This window comes from Acanthochromis polyacanthus, chromosome 2 (assembly GCF_021347895.1).
Source record: "Acanthochromis polyacanthus isolate Apoly-LR-REF ecotype Palm Island chromosome 2, KAUST_Apoly_ChrSc, whole genome shotgun sequence".
NCBI classification, from domain to species: Eukaryota; Metazoa; Chordata; class Actinopteri; family Pomacentridae; genus Acanthochromis; species Acanthochromis polyacanthus.
In genome coordinates this window covers 30,835,495-30,852,572 of record NC_067114.1, presented here as the reverse complement: position 1 = coordinate 30,852,572, position 17,078 = coordinate 30,835,495, and the positions used below count along the sequence as shown (strand labels likewise).

The window sequence follows — 17,078 nt, the reverse complement described above, 5'->3', positions numbered from 1 at the left end:
AGGCATCTTCAAGAACTTACAAGAGAAGTCCAGTTGATTTCTACTGAAGCTCCTGTAATTAATGAAGAGATCAACGATATTTTCTAGATATTATTCTCCTGCTAACATGTGGTAAACTTATCTTAGCGTATAAACTAGAAACACAGGGAAACGTGCTCGTTGTTGGTGTTAGCCGGATCTGTTAACTTTAAGGAGCACTAGATTAGTTGTTTCCAGCCAACCAGAAGCCAGCTGTAGTCTCACAGTGTATTTAACAAACTGATTAAACAGATTAAAACCTCCACAAACATATTTACCACAGTTTCTACATATTTGTAGAAGCACATCTGGCCACAAATGGAAAGATCATTAGATTTACATTAAACACAAAGGACATGCTGTTTAATATTTATTAATAGATTGTCTGCTCAGTAGAGTTTGATGTGTTGTCTCTATTTCTACTAAATGTGAGGTCTTGAACTCTTTATGTCTCTGTTGCAGAATCCACTTTTTCATGATTACCACAAATAAGCCATTGGTTCTCTTCATTTTACGGCTCATAAAAATGCTTGCGGCACTCGAGGGAGAAGCTCCAGGCTTTTCTCTTCTAACTCTCCTTTAATTTGCCTGAAAGAAAAATGAACAAAGATCCTGTAAAACAAAGGAGCAAGGGTTTTTTCCCATTAAAAATAATAATACATTTTCTTGTTGAGTTTGCCAAGCGCCCGTAACGTAGAAGAGTTTAGTTCCTGTTGTGAATGTGTCCTTTAATAATATGAAACTCTTATAGCCTTCAGTTAGTATACTTTTTTTTTAAAGAAAATGATCACTTTCTTTGCGTTTGAAAATCAGGACTTTAATAAAGAGTTGGTGTTTGTACACGGCACATATGCAGAACAATACAACACCATACAAGACAAAGACATACAGTATTTATACATTCAACAACATAAAAACAGACAGATACCGATGCATACAGTGGGGGAAAGCTTCAGTAGTTTTCTGCTCCAGTAAACATAATAATGCCACACTACCATCAAAAAGCCCCAAAAAAGAGCTGACCAGACACCAAGCATGACATAAATATATAGAACCGACACTGCAGACTGAGAGGCTTCATCAAAGACACTGTTAGGCTCAGCAAGATGTTCTGACCTGACTGAGCATCAGTTTGGCGGCACTGCACAGAGGCTTTAAGTAAAGTGTTGGCAAACGTCTTATCAGACCTCTGAAATCTAAGAAACAACTGGAGGATTCAGAGAAACACGGATGCTTAATTAGGTCAAAACATCTTGCAGTGAGTGTTTTTCCATCAGGATAATAGAGGAGATGATTTGTTTCCGTGGGCTCAGACACCCTGACAGGCACTTTCCACTAAAGATCGCTTTATGATGGGGAGAGCCGCTGTTCTGGAAAGTTTGAAATGAAGCATCTGTATTTAACAGCATGTCTCACGCTGCAGTCGTGAATAGTGATTAGAGGATTCTTTTTCATCAAGGCAAACAAACATCACAACTCATGCATGGAATGTTTTAAGGTTAAAGGAGTCGGAGGTTTAAAGTTGTTCATTTATCCACGAGAGGCTGCATGTATAAAACAGTCGATATCTGAGAACATTGGAACTAAAACGAGCAAATCGTGAAACAGAGTGTTTGAGAACATCAATTAAAAGGACATAAAATGTGCAGTAGGATTGGACCAAAAGTTGCTATCTGAGGAACTCCACCAGCCACTCACAGGTGAAGTGTTTAACATTCATCTTGTTGGAATAATCTGGCTTTGGGAGCTGACATTCCTGTGGATGAACCTGGACACTGACCACCTGCCTAAACGAACAAACACTTTTCATATTCATCATTACAAAAGTAATTTTAATGTAAAAATGCATCTTAAAAGAGCATTTCCTGTTTCAGTGACAGACGTTTTGCATAAATATTGGCCAAACTGTTAAACATGAATCCTGTTTAAGGAGGTTATCCCGCACTTTGTGACTTCATTGGTACTCCAGATTCTTCTTCGTCTGATCCACAGAAAACCAACCCAGGAATTAGTCTGATCCTTAAAACCTGTGAGCATTTACAACCACATCTTCATTCCAGATGTGGACGAGTAGATACAGCAGATAACCTTTGTTCTAAACCTACCGACTACTGAAAAAGTTAGTCTGGGGTATCAATATCGGCCATAGTGGCCCTGTATTTACTGGTATTGGATCAAAACCAAATGTTGCAGCATCACACACCACTAGATGGAACATCCGTGGATATGTGCCCAGACAAGTCCATTCACCAGAGTCCCCACCCTGCCACCCACAGGGTCCATTACCAGACACCACAGGACACCACAGGACATCCCAGAGATCTCATTTCCATGTCTCAACAGGTCAGAGCTGTTTCTGCAGCATGAGGGTGATCTAAGTATTAGGCAAGTGGTTTGGAATGTATGGCTGATCTGTTTATGCATCTTTACTGACATTTTCATTCAGAAATGACACAAATATGGCAAAAAGCTTGTCAGGAAATTAGTCAATTTAGCCCTAAAAGAGCAATATTCAGGCAAATGTCTTCAGAACAAGGAGTTATTTTCTCATTTTTGATTTCTTCAGGAACTTCCGGTAGTAAAGGAATAAAGAAACCCTCAAACGGTAAAAGACGAACACAGATGACCACCTTGGCATGAATGCAGGAGGCACTATCCTCTCCTGTGAAACCGGTGAGCGACACTTTGCAGTGGAAAGAAATTAAAGGTTTATGAATACATCATCCAGAGGTGAGAACAACCAAGCCTGGCTCCTCCTCCTGATCTCCTTCTTTCCTTTGTCTTTCATCATCTGCTCCTTGCTGCCATCTACTACTTAATATTCCATTGCTTTCTCCAACACTTTTCATCACCTTAGCTTGACTCTGAGCTCTAAAGCTGTGGCAGCCCTTAATTAACTCCTCTACAACCCCCACATGGAGGGATTTCAGCCGGCTTGACTTCTGGCATTCATCGTGGAGGTCAGCTCTCTGAAGAACTACTCAGAACAACCTGGCCATCTCAGCCAAACCAGCAGGAAGTGTTTGTTTCTGTGCAGGTTTTCACTGATGAATGCAAATATCTCCACTAATCTGAACTGTTTAAAGGAAAATGTAACCTTTCAGAAATTAGGCTGATTTTTGTCAAGAGTTAGATGAGCAGATAAATACCATTATATGAATGTAGACTGAGCAGCTGGCTAACTTAGCTTAGCATAGAGACAGGAAAATGAGATCACCTACAAATGTCCAAAATTCACAGAATCAACCTGCCAAGACCCGGCAAAACTAATTAATTAATATAATAAATCGAAAATGTGTAATTTAAACAAAGGCCAAAGTGTATAAACAGTATTTTTTTTTTAGATACAAAGTTGATCAAAGTATTTTGAAACCAGCAGAGACCAAAGAAAGTTTCTTGTAGAGGTGTTCAGTTTGACAAATCTCTGTCAATACATTCTTAAAACCAGAATTTAATCAGTCAAGAACTGAACAAGACAAAAGGAGCAACACAACATGAACCCTAAAACCATCTGGTGACACTTTGTAAGACCTTCTGTGTTGATTTTCCATTGATTTGTCCCCCGTCTGTAGTTTGATTAGCGAAGTTAGCTGGTGCTGGCACATTAATGACAGATATCCATCTTCTCATGTAACTCTCAGTAAGAAAGTATGTTTAATGTTGAATTATTTCTTTAAGGGTTACGAATGGCCTGTTAGCACCTCTGCTGTTCTAGTTTCTAGTTTTTAGCTTGTTGTCTCAAATTAACATCAGATATATCCCATAATCAAACTGGTAGCTGGTTGATGAACAGAGTCTGAACAGTGACTCATGATATTCTAACTTTATGTGGACTCACTCTGAACATAGATGTGCTTAATGGTAATGTTCTTGTAACTTCTATACCCATAGTACATAGTGAGAGAACTGGCCAGTTCTCCAGTGGACCTCCATGATAGCATTAGAAGTTTGGTGAGCAAAGCCTCTTATAAATATAAACCAACAGTTTTTTTCTTTTATACACACTTGTCATCCCATGCCACATAGAGTTTTAGAAGTGTTCAGTGATTACAACATCCTGTACCAGCATTAATACAGGGCAGATGGACGATCTTCTGAAACCCTGCCAGTCACTGGGAGCTCCTGCTGTGTTTACTACAGGGTTCTCCAGGGTCTTTGGTTGCTCCTCCGTGAACTTCGATGCCGTTCTCGGTCCAGGGGGCCACGCTGCCCTGGGGAACTTTACCGCATCGCGCCAACGTGGCCACCTGGGAGGACGACAGGACCCGGTCCCAGAGACCCACCTGGGACAGCTCTCCTACCAGGGCCTGGGACGAGTCAAAACCTCCACCCAGAGAGTCCTACAGGGAGAGACGACTGTTAGATGATTCCAAAATAAAAACACTTTTATGCAAACACAGATTCAGCTGTTTTCTGGGAAGGTTCTTCTCCTCTGAGAAGGTTCTTCTGCTCTGAGAAGGTTCTTCTAGCTCTAGGAAGGTTCTTCTAGCTCCAGGAAGGTTCTTCTGCTCTGGGAAGGTTCTTCTGGCTATGAGAAGGTTCTTCTGCTCTGGGAAGGTTCTTCTGCTCTGAGAAGGTTCTTCTGCTCTGAGAAGGTTCTTCTGGCTATGAGAAGGTTCTTCTGCTCTGAGAAGGTTCTTCTGGCTATGAGAATGTTCTTCTGCTCTGAGAAGGTTCTTCTGGCTTTAGGAAGGTTCTTCTGCTCTGAGAAGGTTCTTCTGGCTATGAGAAGGTTCTTCTGCTCTGAGAAGGTTCTTCTGGCTCTAGGAAGGTTCTTCTGCTCTGAGAAGGTTCTTCTGGCTCTAGGAAGGTTCTTCTGCTCTGAGAAGGTTCTTCTGGCTATGAGAATGTTCTTCTGCTCTGGGAGATGCTCCTCTGACTAGCACTCATTCATTCCAGCTTTAATCACCACCTCAAGTCTTGTGTTGGCAGGAAATCAAAGTGAGACTGAGTGCTTCTACTTTCACCAAGGCTCTGGAAATCATTCCTGCTTTTATTTTCTTCTTTTATTTTCCGCTCATGGAGAAGCAGATCAGTCAGTGGAGCCTCAGCTGCAGTGTTTACCTGTTTCTGCTGCAGTCAGCACTCTGAAGGTCTCACATGATTAGATTTCTTCCGACTGCCATCCTAACCCACCTTGAACCAGATATAACCACTTATTCATCCAGCCTTTATTCACCTGCTCCTGTCCCAGTACCAGCTCTCCTCCAGGTCTGATGTGGTGTCCCGTGGCCAGTCCGTGGCCCTCGCCCCTCAGCTTTCCCCCCTGGTAGGCCTGCCACGCTCCTCCCTTCTGGCTCCAGCTCACACAGATGTGCTGCCAGCTGCCTCTGGACAGGTTCAGGGGTAACTGTGTGACCTGAGGATGAAGGAACAGGAGGTTCAGTTCAGAGTGTTCTGAGTGTCACACATCTGAAGGTGAGATGGTCTGATTGTTGTATTTCCATATATGGCCATATATTTGAGTCTTCAGGGTCTAAAGTTGACTTTATAGCATTTTTCCAGTCCCAAAGACATTCTGCTACCTACAAGGACACAGAACTTTCCCTCCAGGCATCTATTACCATAATGGCTTCATTGAATTACAGCAGAAGCTGCTGCTCTGCACCACACCTCTCTGCAACGCTGTCAAGGTCCCTTAGCTTCTGATTTAAACACATGAATGACGCTATTTAGCTTGTCTGCCAAATTGGCCGTTTCATTTGATGTGTTCTCCTTATTTGTATGCTAATACGGAGCACTATTCTTTCTTAATAGACGATAGAAATTCAAATCGAGGCTATCATTTTTTCTTAAAGATATATACCCTGGGGTGAACCCTATAGAAAGCAGCAGAGAAAACTCTTCTAAGGTGATTAGAATTTATCACAAACACAGAGATGGGTTTACAGTTTGCTGCCAAGTCCTCCTTCCTATATGTGTTCAGAATTAGTGCTACAGACTCCAGGATCCAGTCGCTGTTCCTACCAGGAAGCTATTAGCAGTTAGCGTCTTGTATAGCTATATAGGTGATGAATTAAAGAAAAATGTGAACTCCTGACCCTTCATTGAGGGGATCTGGGGCCTCTGTTATGCTGTGGGGGGCATTTAGCTGCCAATGTGAACCTGGCTGATGACAATGCTCCGCTCTAAAGGGCATGAGGGGTCACTGAACGGTCTAATGAGATGAAAATGATGTGAATCATGTCTCAACCATGGACTGTATATGAAGAGGAATGAACCCTCTGTGACCTATAAACTGCCTGAACATCAGAGCTGCAGCTCAGTGTGGCGGCTGTGGTCTCTGATCTAAAAGAGAAACCAGGAGAGCCGTGCAAACATTACCGCACCATGAACCGAAACCCTTCACTTAAAGGAACCACTCCTTTAACGTCGCTTAACTTTAAACCTAAGCACACTTTCAGCCAGTGCATTATAGAAAAACTCAGCCACATATAATAGTCACAGATGGGAAATTAGACATAGAAACTGAAACTACATTTTTACAGCAGGTTAATTTCTGCTGTAAAGTTCAGCTTTTTAACACTGGAGTCTATGGACTGACCTCAGTGGTCATTTGAGGAACTGTAGTTTTCATGTTGGCTTCATTTTTCAGCCCCAGAGGTTACTATTGATCTTATCCTATGGGAGATTCTAGGCCAGCGGTGTCAAACATGTGATCCGCGGGCCAAAACTGGCCCACCAGAGGGACGACTGAGGACGACTTTGCAAAGTGCAAAAATTACAAAGAAGACATAGATTTAAAGTCATTTCTAGATCTTGACAAGTTGTTTTCATCATAAAGTAAAACCCTCTGTGGTTCAGGTCCAGGTGACTAAATGTTGTGTTCCTCTGTAGACACTCTGATCTGGAAGCTGTAATGTGGAAATGATAAACTGAGGATGAATGTTGATGAAACTGAACTCATTTTTCTTCAGAAATTTCAGTTTTTTTCATGATGTTTTGCAAAAAGAGAATAATAAACTCTGTAGAGACTCTTGGAGGTTTGTGTTGAGGTAGAATTACAGATTAATCATGAAATAATGTAAACTACAACCCATAAATCCCCTCAGTGGCGTGCACAGATAGACACCAGGTGGTGCTAGAGCACCTGCCCCTTGCCCTCAACATCAACCAGGTGCCCTCCTGTCTCAACTTTAAACATTAAACACACCTACAGACGCACACACTCTCTGTTGTCTCTGTTGTGAAGTAGCCTGTCTCATGCAGCGCTAAACAACCGTGCCTAAATAATCCAACCGCTCGTGTTAGAAAGCCCTCATATTTCGACTGGAGTGTTGTGTTGTCTATGTGCATTTCCTCCTTTGCTGAGTTAATCAAATGTTAGTGTTTTTTCCGTAATGTCCCTGAACGCACCTCTACCACCGTGTTTTTCTCTGTCGCTGCAGTTTGTTGACTAGTTTCTTCTGCACATGTTCGGACTGAATGCGTGTTGCATTTTTCCTTTACTTGCTGTGTGTAAATGGCCAAAGGTGAGTGGTCTTGTGTTCCCCCAGTGCAGACCGTGATTATACACTGTTCTTTGTTACCTGTTGGTTGTTATTGATCCTTTATGTGACGGGCATTAGCTTAGCTATTAGCCAATCACGTTGTCGATTGTCGTGTCTGGTTTCGTTGCTAATGTTATGTGAGTTAATGTGATTGAAATGCTAAGCCACACACATCATTTTACAGTTTATACTATTGTGTTTATGTGTGTTTTACGTTATTTCTCAGTATAATTATTATTATTTGTGGCTGTACTTATGGCAGATGTGTCACTGATTTATTATTCCTGTTTGTAATATTTCAGAACCACAGCTCTCTGTAGTACAGCAGCCTTTTGAGTTATCCACCAATAAATACCATTAAGCTGGAGAGTCTGGCTGCCTGTTCTCTAACCAGAACACCTCGTACTTTGTGACATGATGTGATGACCATGACCACACCACCAGTGTTATCTGGTGAATCAGTATCCTATAATGAATATTTAGTCTTTGTAGGTTTATTATTAGCCTACATTAGGTAGAGGCAACACTTGCTGTGACTTATTTGCTAAATGACAAAAAGAAAAAGTAGCTTTCTGCCTCGTTGTAGCCTAATGTCAGGAATCAGTCTTGATGTTGTCGATCTCTGTTAATTTACCAACGGCAGCATGAAGGGAAAGGATCAAGAGAGACAAAGAAAGGGAGCTACATGTCATTTAAAGTGTCACAGTACAGAGTTTTATTGACCCTTTGTGTGTTATTAAGATGTTAAAATAAGAGCTGTTACAGAAAATGTGTTCCTGATTTGTTATTTCAGATCTCACACTGTTATATTAAGGCATCCAGTGGTTCTATACGCTGCACAAGGTGCCCTTTTTTTCCACTGAGCACCTGCCCCCCAAAACGTCTGTGCACGCCACTGAATCCCCTCATAATTTCCCTGGAAAAATCCAGTGCACTATAGCCCTAGACAGGTTGGTGTGGATACCCAGCAGATGTTTGCCTCTGGACTTTGCTTTTAATGCGTCTGTCGTCTCTTGCAGTACCTTGTCATTGACCAGCAGCTCGGCCGGTGAGTGGAGGCCCTGCAGCAGCACCAGCTCGTTGGGCTGATCAGGAACAGCGTAGGACAGAGGAGTCCCGATGCCTCCCTCTGCAGGACGAAGCCACAGGCAGACGGTGAAGGAACGCAGCTTAGGGATGGAGTGTTTGACCAGAGCATACATGTAGTTAGTCCGTGTGGGGAAGGACAGTCTGTAGCCCTCTGGGAAGGAATGTCCTGGAAAACCCAAAGAGAAACCTGTTAATCAGTTCAGTTATCTGCTGAACAACAGCAAATAATCCTCATTTCATTATTTATCTGGAAACATCGTATGTGGGAATTTTAATCATCTTTCTGATCTTTTTTTTTACATAAACTAAACATAATTTATTAATCACAAAGAACCCCCATGGCTTGATTTTATTAAGAGGAAATGAAAATTAAACCTCTGAGGTGATTTCTCTGCTGGATTATTTATCATCATTAGAGACTTGAGTTGTTATGTCAGAGATTAATCAGCCACTCATCGTTTCTGTCCTCATTTATTCTCCATTCTTTCTCAGTCCATGTATCAGATGTTTTCTCTTCGTACCTTCCTCCAGGCCTGAGATTCGGTGGCGTAGTTTATTGATGCCTCTGTCGACTTCCTGTCTGTGTTTCTCTGTTTCCTGCCTCAGAGCTTTTCTCTCCTTCTCCAGCAGCTCCACCTTCCTCTCCAGCTCCCCCTCCAGGTCCTCCATCCTCCAGGGTCGCTCAGCTCCGGCTCTGTGCCCGGAATCGGACAACCTTTCTGGGCCTGCAGACGTCCCGCCTTCCTCTGGCGGTCCAGAGGTGCTGCTGTCCGTCTGGTTGTGAGGGAACGGGCCGATGTCTGACTGTGAGGAAAGAAGACAGGAGATGGTCTGAATGAGGGTTTACAGTCTGAGGTACACACTGTGCTGCCTCCACACGGTGTTTATCAGTAAATTAGGTACACGCTGGATTGTGTTGGCAGTGGCTCCGGTTGTATGTTGTTTGCATGCAGATGTAAAACAAAGTTCATAACTGATGCCTATGAAGCATTACATTCCTCCTGGGGATAACAGGCTGATTTAATAAGCTGCAGGTAATGTGATGTTTTTGTTTAAAGGACCGGTAGAGCATTTTGGACAGCGTGAACATTTGTGGGTTTTATAGGACGTTATGTGTCGGACTACAGTCACACGGCCAGAAGTAGAAAAGTAGTCCCACATCCCAGCTCTGTCTCCATGCTAAGCTAAGCTAACTGACAGCCTCCTCTGCACTCAACAGATATGGGAGATATTTATTCACGACTCCAGAAAAGAAGAGCATGTTGGATGTTACTATGAGATTCAAATTGGTCCTCTAAACTTGGTGATTATTCCTTTATTTTAAATCAGATTGCAACAGCGTAGCTTCTATTTAGAGCAGCGTTGTAGGATGCTATTTTGAGTTTAAAGTTTTAGATCGATAAAGGTCTTTATCCAAGAGTTAAACACACAAAGCTTTGGGTCAGTTCCTGATTAAACCGAGGCATCTCTCCTCCACTGGGATTTTTATTTCCTTCCAACACACCAAATAATAGAAAACCAGAAAAGCTGCCAAGAGAATGAATTATTTCAGTCAGCAAAGAATATCTAGGCTTTGCTGCATAATTGTTCCATAAAAACATTATTACAGGCTGTACCTAAAACTATCTGGGTCCAGTTTATCCACATTGTTCTATATAGCTCTATAACAAACAGCTGAAACACATAAACATGATGTGTTCAGTACATAGGAGCCATGAGCTGTGCTACAAAGGCTGCTGAGGAAAGGAAGAAGTTCCTGCAGTGATAATAAAGTGAGAATCTACAGTAAGACCTGTTTATAAAGAATGTGATATAAAGCTGTAAAGAGAGTAGAGAGTGTTGATTTCTGCCTCAGGAAAGGCCGATTATTGATAGAATATCCAGTGAAATCCTCATGTCATTCTGTTATATTTATAAAATAAATACTGTTTTACCATTCAGTCTGTGCATAGCAACAGTGTTCTGTAAGACCAGGCCGCATGTTGTGATAAAACTGGCAAAAATATTGTTTGAGAGTCTTTTTTTCTATGATGTTATGTTCAAGGACAAACACGTTTCCTGGAATCGCTGCTACGGCTGATCTAAACCAGTTTCTACTCTACTATGAATGATGCTTCATGCTGTTCATCTTTCTTTAAGGAACATCACTGCTGTTTCTCGTTTTTAAATCAGACAATTGTTTAGTGGACTTTAAAATACATATTACTCATCTTCATTTAGTTTTAGAACAGATCTTAAATAGAAATGTGCAGTTTGACAGTGAAAGTGTTGACATTTGGACTGAATATGTTCCTTTATGTTGTGTTTGTGTTCCTCAGAGGGGACTGTAGAGCTTCTCTGTGATGTGATTTTGTGAAGGACTTTTCTTTTAAATTGAACTCTCTTCTTTCTCTCCTTCTTTGCTTTGTAGTTGTGGTTCTTTTTATGATTTTTTAAACTGAATTTGTATTGAGTCTTTGTTTTCTGCAGAAGCTCTAGTTTACTATAGATTCATCTGTGTTTATGCAGAGAAACATGGATGGTATGTTTGTGACCACATTTTATCTGCAAACCAAAAAAGCAGAAGTCTCTCCTCAGAACATGCTGATGTTGAGCCTCTGTTCTGTGTTCATGATGGGTGATCTCCTCAGATGTAGCTGACAGGTGTTATGGAGCCGGGGGTGAAGCTGCAAGGCTTTTAGTATTTACATGCACAGCTGTCAAACATTTCAAGAAAGAAAACTATCAAACGTGTGATGTGCTGCGATGCACAGATGAGTGAAGCATGAGTGCAGCTCTGACTTTATTACTGTTGTCTAGTGAACATATCTGTCACCCTAAGCTGACACTAAAGGTTCCTGTCCACTGTAGGAGCTTCCTTCTCTGAGTGTGTTCTGACCTCAGGACGTCTTTCAGAAAAAGTCTCAGCTTCAGGATACGCTGTGAGCGGCTCTGAGAAACCGATGGCAGCAGCTATACACTGCTTAAATTTAGGGAAGGAAACAAGTAAAAGCACCATTTCTTTCTGCCCTCTCTGTGTTCTCTCTAAGTAGCGCTCTCCTTCTCTCAAACATCACTGATTTAGATCAAACATCTCAGCTCCCTCCAGTGTTCTGGTTTTAGCTTGGAAGTGACATCATGGTTGAAGGTAAGGAAAATTTATTGCCACCTCATTTTCCACTGCAAAGGAAACAGAAATGCTAAAAGGCTTCTATCAACAAGTCGAGTTCCTGCAGTGAAAACGCTCCTGTGGTCCATGATGTAATGGAGAAGATTTAACCTGACATTCTTGTCTGATTTGGGGTCTGTGTTTCAGATTATCTGCAGTGTTTCTAGTCATCTAACATCAGATTGTATCTACTATTTCCAGATGTTTTTACCTGATGAGTCAGTTATCCTGGCGGTGCCATGACAACGGTTGTTTTTGAGGTAAATGCATTATAACGTTTGTTATTTACCACCAAACATGCACCACACCTGAGGCTGGTGGGAACTTATTTAGCTTTGCTGCTTGTTGATGTTAGACCAGTGTTAACAAAAAAAACATTTTGACCCGATGGTGGCGCTAGAGGATAAGTGAGAAGAACATTAAAACGATTATCTTCAGGTATGGTAATCATTTAAGTTAGGTCAAGACAAGACACATTAAGTTAGTATGAGATAATATAAGATCATCTGAGTTGGGAAAAGGTGATGAAATGAGTTAAGATAAAATAGAGATGAGAAATGTTAAGTTACGATAACATGAAACTCTATGAAGCTGAAGCAAATTCTTGTGCCAGATATTGTTCAGAAAAATACAATGACAGAGGAAATACAGTGTCTAAAAGTAGAAAAGCAATAAGCTCAAAATAAGAGACAATACTGAAATAAAAAGATTACGCTAAACTTAAGGCGATAATGGAACAGTTAAAAATAATGCTGGCAATGAGCAGTATTACACATTATAATGAAATGGTGCACCTGAAAAAATGACATGAAGAAAATAAAAGTAGTGATGGTAGGGAAATGGAAATTTTGCCTCAAAACAGGAAAGTCAGACTCATTGTGGATCCCTGTCTCATAAATGTTCAAATAGAACTAAACTGCGTTCTGAATTACATTTTGTGTTACATTGTGTGTAACGTATCATAAATAACGTTTAATGTGTTGTTTCCCATTGTTCCTCTGTTTCTGTCAACCAGTCATACATTTCAGATGGGACAGGACTCATCACCATGGAAACCAGGGAAATGGAGGAGACTCCTGAAGCCAGTATGTAATCCTGAGCTCAGCTCCATAACTCAGCCTCAGACCACAGTTAAAGCTCTGAAATGTGATTCAGTTTATAACAGGTTTATCTCATCCTGATGGATCAGCAGAAGCTTTAATATCAGCATTTTCCACCACATAAACATGGAATCTGTCAGCTGTGTGGAGGAGCACAGGACATTCTTTACCTTCATCAGATCTTGTGTTTAATGAAGTTACTGCAGCTGTGCCTCCTAAACGCTTCAGTTCCAGTTTAAAGCAGAACCTGTCATCTGTGCTGCTGTGGGAAGCTGCAGGTATTTATTAAAGTCAGAGGAAAGAATCAGCTGACTGCGGGCAGCAGACAGGACAGCAGTAGGTGTACTAAGGCTTCGTACATTTCCCTTAACAGATGGAATAAACAGGAAGTAACGACATGCTACTGGCAGGGGAGGACATGCTGAACGTGTGTTTTATTGTATTTACTCGTGTATAGAATGCATATTTGCCCTCAGGCTTCAGGGATGATGTCAGAGTTTATAGTTTAGCCAAAAGCATGATATTTTTCTAGATCTAACCAGGTAGCTTTGGCTCCTAGACCTAACCATGATGTTAACATGTGGTTAACACTGTGAGCAGGTGGACTTTTACCCCAAAGCAGGGTATTTTTAAAAACCTTATCAAGCAAATTTAGTGGCGAAACCAAATTTTGAGTAAAAATGAACTAATGATCCCATAGAAGACACAATCCACAGTCTCCTGGGTGAAAATCCTGTTGGACAGATTCCACAACCACACATCAAACCTCCCAACATGTGACTCTATGAAGGTGGAAAGATTTCCTGCATCAAGCAGTTTACTTTGCTGGAGATAATATAAATCCATTCTATTTGAAACATAACTAATTGAGGGGCGGCATAGCTCAGCTAGAACGGCTGTCTTGTAACTGGAAGGTTGCCGGTTCGATCCTCGGCCCGTTGAGCTCATGCCGAGGTGTCCCTGAGCAAGACACCGAACCCCTAACTGCTCCTGATGGGTCAGCGCCCGGGTTAGCGCCTGGCATGGCAGCTTCTGCTGTGAATGTGATGTAAAGCACGGTCTTTCAGGTATAGTAAAGCGCTATATAAATACAGACCACTTACCATAACTGAGGATGTGGTTTAGTTTATAGACGTTGTAGAGACGGCACTATGGAATAATAAGGATTCAACTTCTGTGAATACCTGTAAATGATTGTTTTGGTAGATATAGGAGGTCCCTAAAGTCTGAACACATGTTTTGTCTCCACAGATTAAGTATGGCTTTGTGGAAAGAAGCAAGAGTTGAACTGGTGCTTCTCAGTGGAACCTAAGTGCACGGGTTAGTGTACTAACCTTAACCCGACCAACAATAACCCTCCTAACACTACTAATCTGAACCATACAAACCCTACAAATCCTAACCCTGCTTACTCTCCTTACCCTACTCCTATCTTTCCATACATCCATCCTTCATGTCTACTGAGAAGTACTAGTTTTTTCTCTCCACAGAGCCAGATTGAATCTGTGGAGGCAGAAACATTCTAGTTAATGATACTTCCCATGTGTGCAGACTTTAGGGACTTCCTGTATACAGCAGAAATAAAAACACCTAGAATTCCAGAGCTCACACTGTGCAGCCACTTTTCTGCTAATTGTGCTTGTATTAGCTTAATTTATGTTAAATAGCTGCATGGAAACAAGGTCATCTTTCATATGAGCAGTTAAAATTGATACTAATACTACAGTGTAAGCAGTAATCCACATAGCCTCGGCTGGAAGATATTTCTCCTTGATTAAAATTTCAAGCACAGTGCGGTGGAGTCACCACATTGAAGCATATTACAGAGAGCCCTAAGCTGCTTACTATCGCCTCTGGTTTGGGTGGAAATCATACTGATCACTGAAAACCACACTGACCCGCTTTTACTCTGAAAAACATCTACAGATATGATGAAAGCAGGTCCTGACACATGAGTCCTGGCAGAATTTATTCCTGTGGTTCTGGAGGAAATATGTGAGCACAGCTAGAGATGATGCATGATCAGCAAAATAAAAAAAAAAACCTGAGCAGGAGGAAAGCTGAGGAGGTGGAGGGCTATCTCTTCATCAACACACGAGATCTGATGTAAACGTCACACTGTGCTGGTGAAGTAGGCCAGGAAGGTTCTGTACTTAGAAAAACGTGACTGGAATGGAGAGAAACCTGCTGGCTACTGTTTAACATCACTCTAACACCTGTGAAATCCTTTCATGTCTGAAGCTCCATCACAAGGAACAACGAAGGGAATTCTTTATTTCCTGAACAGTGCATGCGTGCATTATGGAGATTTCAGAGAATATGGAGAACAGAGCAAACAAAACCAGAATGACCCTTTCAGCATGTCCTACATAAGCTACCAGTGAGTGAGGACTATTCTGCAGAGGAGCGTCCGTCCATCTGCGCTTTCAACAAATATAGGCAGCTCATAAATTATGGATGGGGTTTCTTCAACCAAGAATGAGGTTATACATCATCTGGTCCAGTAAGAGCGTGTTTCATGTTACTCTGCAATATTCCTTTCCTCCCTACAAACCTCCACCCCATTCCCCCACCGCCTCTCTCTTCATCTCTGGGTTTCTTTTAATTTGTCGTTTCAGTCCGTTTTCTGGACATGAGGGAATTTCCAACCCACAAACAGTCATTCATGTGTCATTAAGGGTATTAACAAATGAGGTATTATCAGTAATTACACTAATAAATGAATGACAAAGATCCACTAACTGACTGAAACATGGAGATGAAACATCATGATGCTGTTTATCTGGTTTCTGCAGGATCACAAACAGCCTTTTGTTCTCATTCAACATTTAGAAGCTTTCATGAACCACTAGTGGTCAGAAATCTTAAAAGAAACTCCTGAGTGGAGAGGAGGCAGATATAGCAGAGGATGCCAACTCTCATCATCACTGATTACAGCAAAATGTGGCCAGAAGAGGAGGAGAGGAGCAGCTAATGTTCTAAGTATTCCAATCAACCACCACTGGATCCTATAAGATCCTTCTTTATGTCTAAAGATCACGTCACGTGCTACTAGAAGCTGCTTTTTGGGACTAATTACTCCTCTGTCTCGTGTTCTTGTGCTGCAGGAGATGATTTATGTGATCTGAGCTTTCCTACCTCCAGTTTCTCAATCCGGTCTTTGAGCTGATTGATCGCCTCCTCCAGCTCGTCCACGGCTCTAACGGTGAGCAGGTGGACGCTGTCATGCGTGGAAGCCGGGCTGTCCCGCACCATGATCCGCTCCAGGTGCGCCTCACGGTCCACCGCGGCTTTCCCCCCCCGTAACCCGGCAGCTGCACCCCCGCGTCGGTCCGCGCTGCTGCTGCCGCCGCTCTTCCCGTCCAGCCCCTTCTCACACTCGGATAGTTTCCCCGTCAGCTCCCGGATGGTTCTCTGGTCCGTCTGGATCTGGTCCTTCTGCTGCAGGACCGTCTGCCGGAGCTCCTCCGCGGTGGTGCGGAGGTAGCCCCAGTCCTCCCCCGCGTACAGCGACGGGTCGTCCGCTTGTTGCTGAAAGTTTTTCGGGTTGCACTCTCCGGCGGGGATCGGGGTGCAGATGAGCCGGCTGACCGTCGGGTCGTGTCCGGTGAGCCCGGTGACCCCGTCCAGCCCGCTCAGCCCGATGTTGAAGGTGGGCGCTTCGGAGTCAGGTGTTTCAGAACCATGGAGAGCTCCCAGGGACCCAGCCCGGGCCACGGAGCCCCCAGCAGCCGGGGTCTGAGCCGCGGAGTCCGGGTACAGAGAGTGGTTGTCGGCCGCCGGTTGTTGTTGTGCCGCAGCAGCCCTGGAGGACCCGGTGTGGACAGCCGCGATGATGCAGATTACCGCTCCGATGAAGGCCACCATCCCGGCGGCCAAGATGATCACAATGAACTTCAGGGTGGCGGCGGAGGCGATCGATTATTAGAAAAACCTAATAATAATAAAAACACTCCTGATCTGAGGGAGAAAGTCAGAGCTCCAGAAATAGCGAAATAAAGTCTGAAAATACGAAAGTGTGGATAAAAGGAGAAGAAAAACAAATTACTTCTCACTGGTTTTCTCCTTTTCCAGAAGAACAGGCGATTGGGAAGTGAGAGTTCCTCTCCATAATTGAGTGATCATGGAGTCAGGAGCAGACAGAATGCCTTCCACCTCCTCCTCCTATCAGCGCGCATGTCCTCCTGTTCAGGCAAAAACAGCCTGTTAATACTAAGAGATGGAGGGGGAGGA

The 17,078-nt window shown here is 42.7% G+C and overlaps 2 protein-coding genes and 1 long non-coding RNA gene across 15 annotated transcripts in view; 2 read left to right on the top strand and 1 right to left on the bottom strand.

Moving 5' to 3' along the window:
- Nucleotides 1-809: 809 nt before the first annotated feature.
- Nucleotides 810-17,026, bottom strand: LOC110952422 (neuronal pentraxin-2-like). The gene is made up of 5 exons (XM_022195954.2): nt 15,984-17,026; nt 9,119-9,401; nt 8,531-8,763; nt 5,198-5,377; nt 810-4,358 (listed from the first exon to the last, which is right to left on the bottom strand). Exons 1-5 carry the CDS (start codon nt 16,710-16,712, stop codon nt 4,128-4,130), a joined length of 1,656 nt encoding a protein of 551 aa, XP_022051646.1. The 5' UTR covers nt 16,713-17,026; the 3' UTR covers nt 810-4,127.
- LOC127532041 (uncharacterized) lies at nt 4,489-4,976 on the top strand. The gene is made up of 3 exons (XR_007939251.1): nt 4,489-4,613; nt 4,653-4,808; nt 4,848-4,976. It is a non-coding gene; the product is annotated as an uncharacterized LOC127532041 (long non-coding RNA).
- baiap2l2a (BAR/IMD domain containing adaptor protein 2 like 2a) overlaps nt 9,326-17,078 on the top strand; it is a 38,806-nt gene continuing 31,053 nt past the window's right edge. For 9 of the 13 annotated variants that reach the window (XM_051942465.1, XM_051942433.1, XM_051942412.1 and 6 more), the window contains exons 1-2: nt 9,949-12,005; nt 12,761-12,830. In XM_051942465.1, the coding sequence (XP_051798425.1) occupies nt 12,774-12,830 (57 nt within the window). In that variant the 5' untranslated portion in view covers nt 9,949-12,005; nt 12,761-12,773. Of the gene's footprint in view, nt 9,453-9,948; nt 12,006-12,760; nt 12,831-14,096; nt 14,166-17,078 lie in introns of those variants that run through there. The other 4 variants (XM_051942454.1, XM_051942390.1, XM_051942383.1 and 1 more) reach the window with 3 other exon arrangements.

Bases quoted from the DNA above. Each gene is read 5' to 3' on its own strand.
- LOC110952422 (XM_022195954.2), bottom strand. From the start codon at position 16,712: ATGGTGGCCTTCATCGGAGCGGTAATCTGCATCATCGCGGCTGTCCAC. The intron at 5,378-8,530 runs GTACTGCAAGAG...CTTCATCCTCAG, and splicing joins AGCTGCTGGTCAATGACAAG to GTCACACAGTTACCCCTGAA. The intron at 4,359-5,197 runs GTGAATAAAGGC...CTCTCCCTGTAG, and splicing joins TGGTACTGGGACAGGAGCAG to GACTCTCTGGGTGGAGGTTT.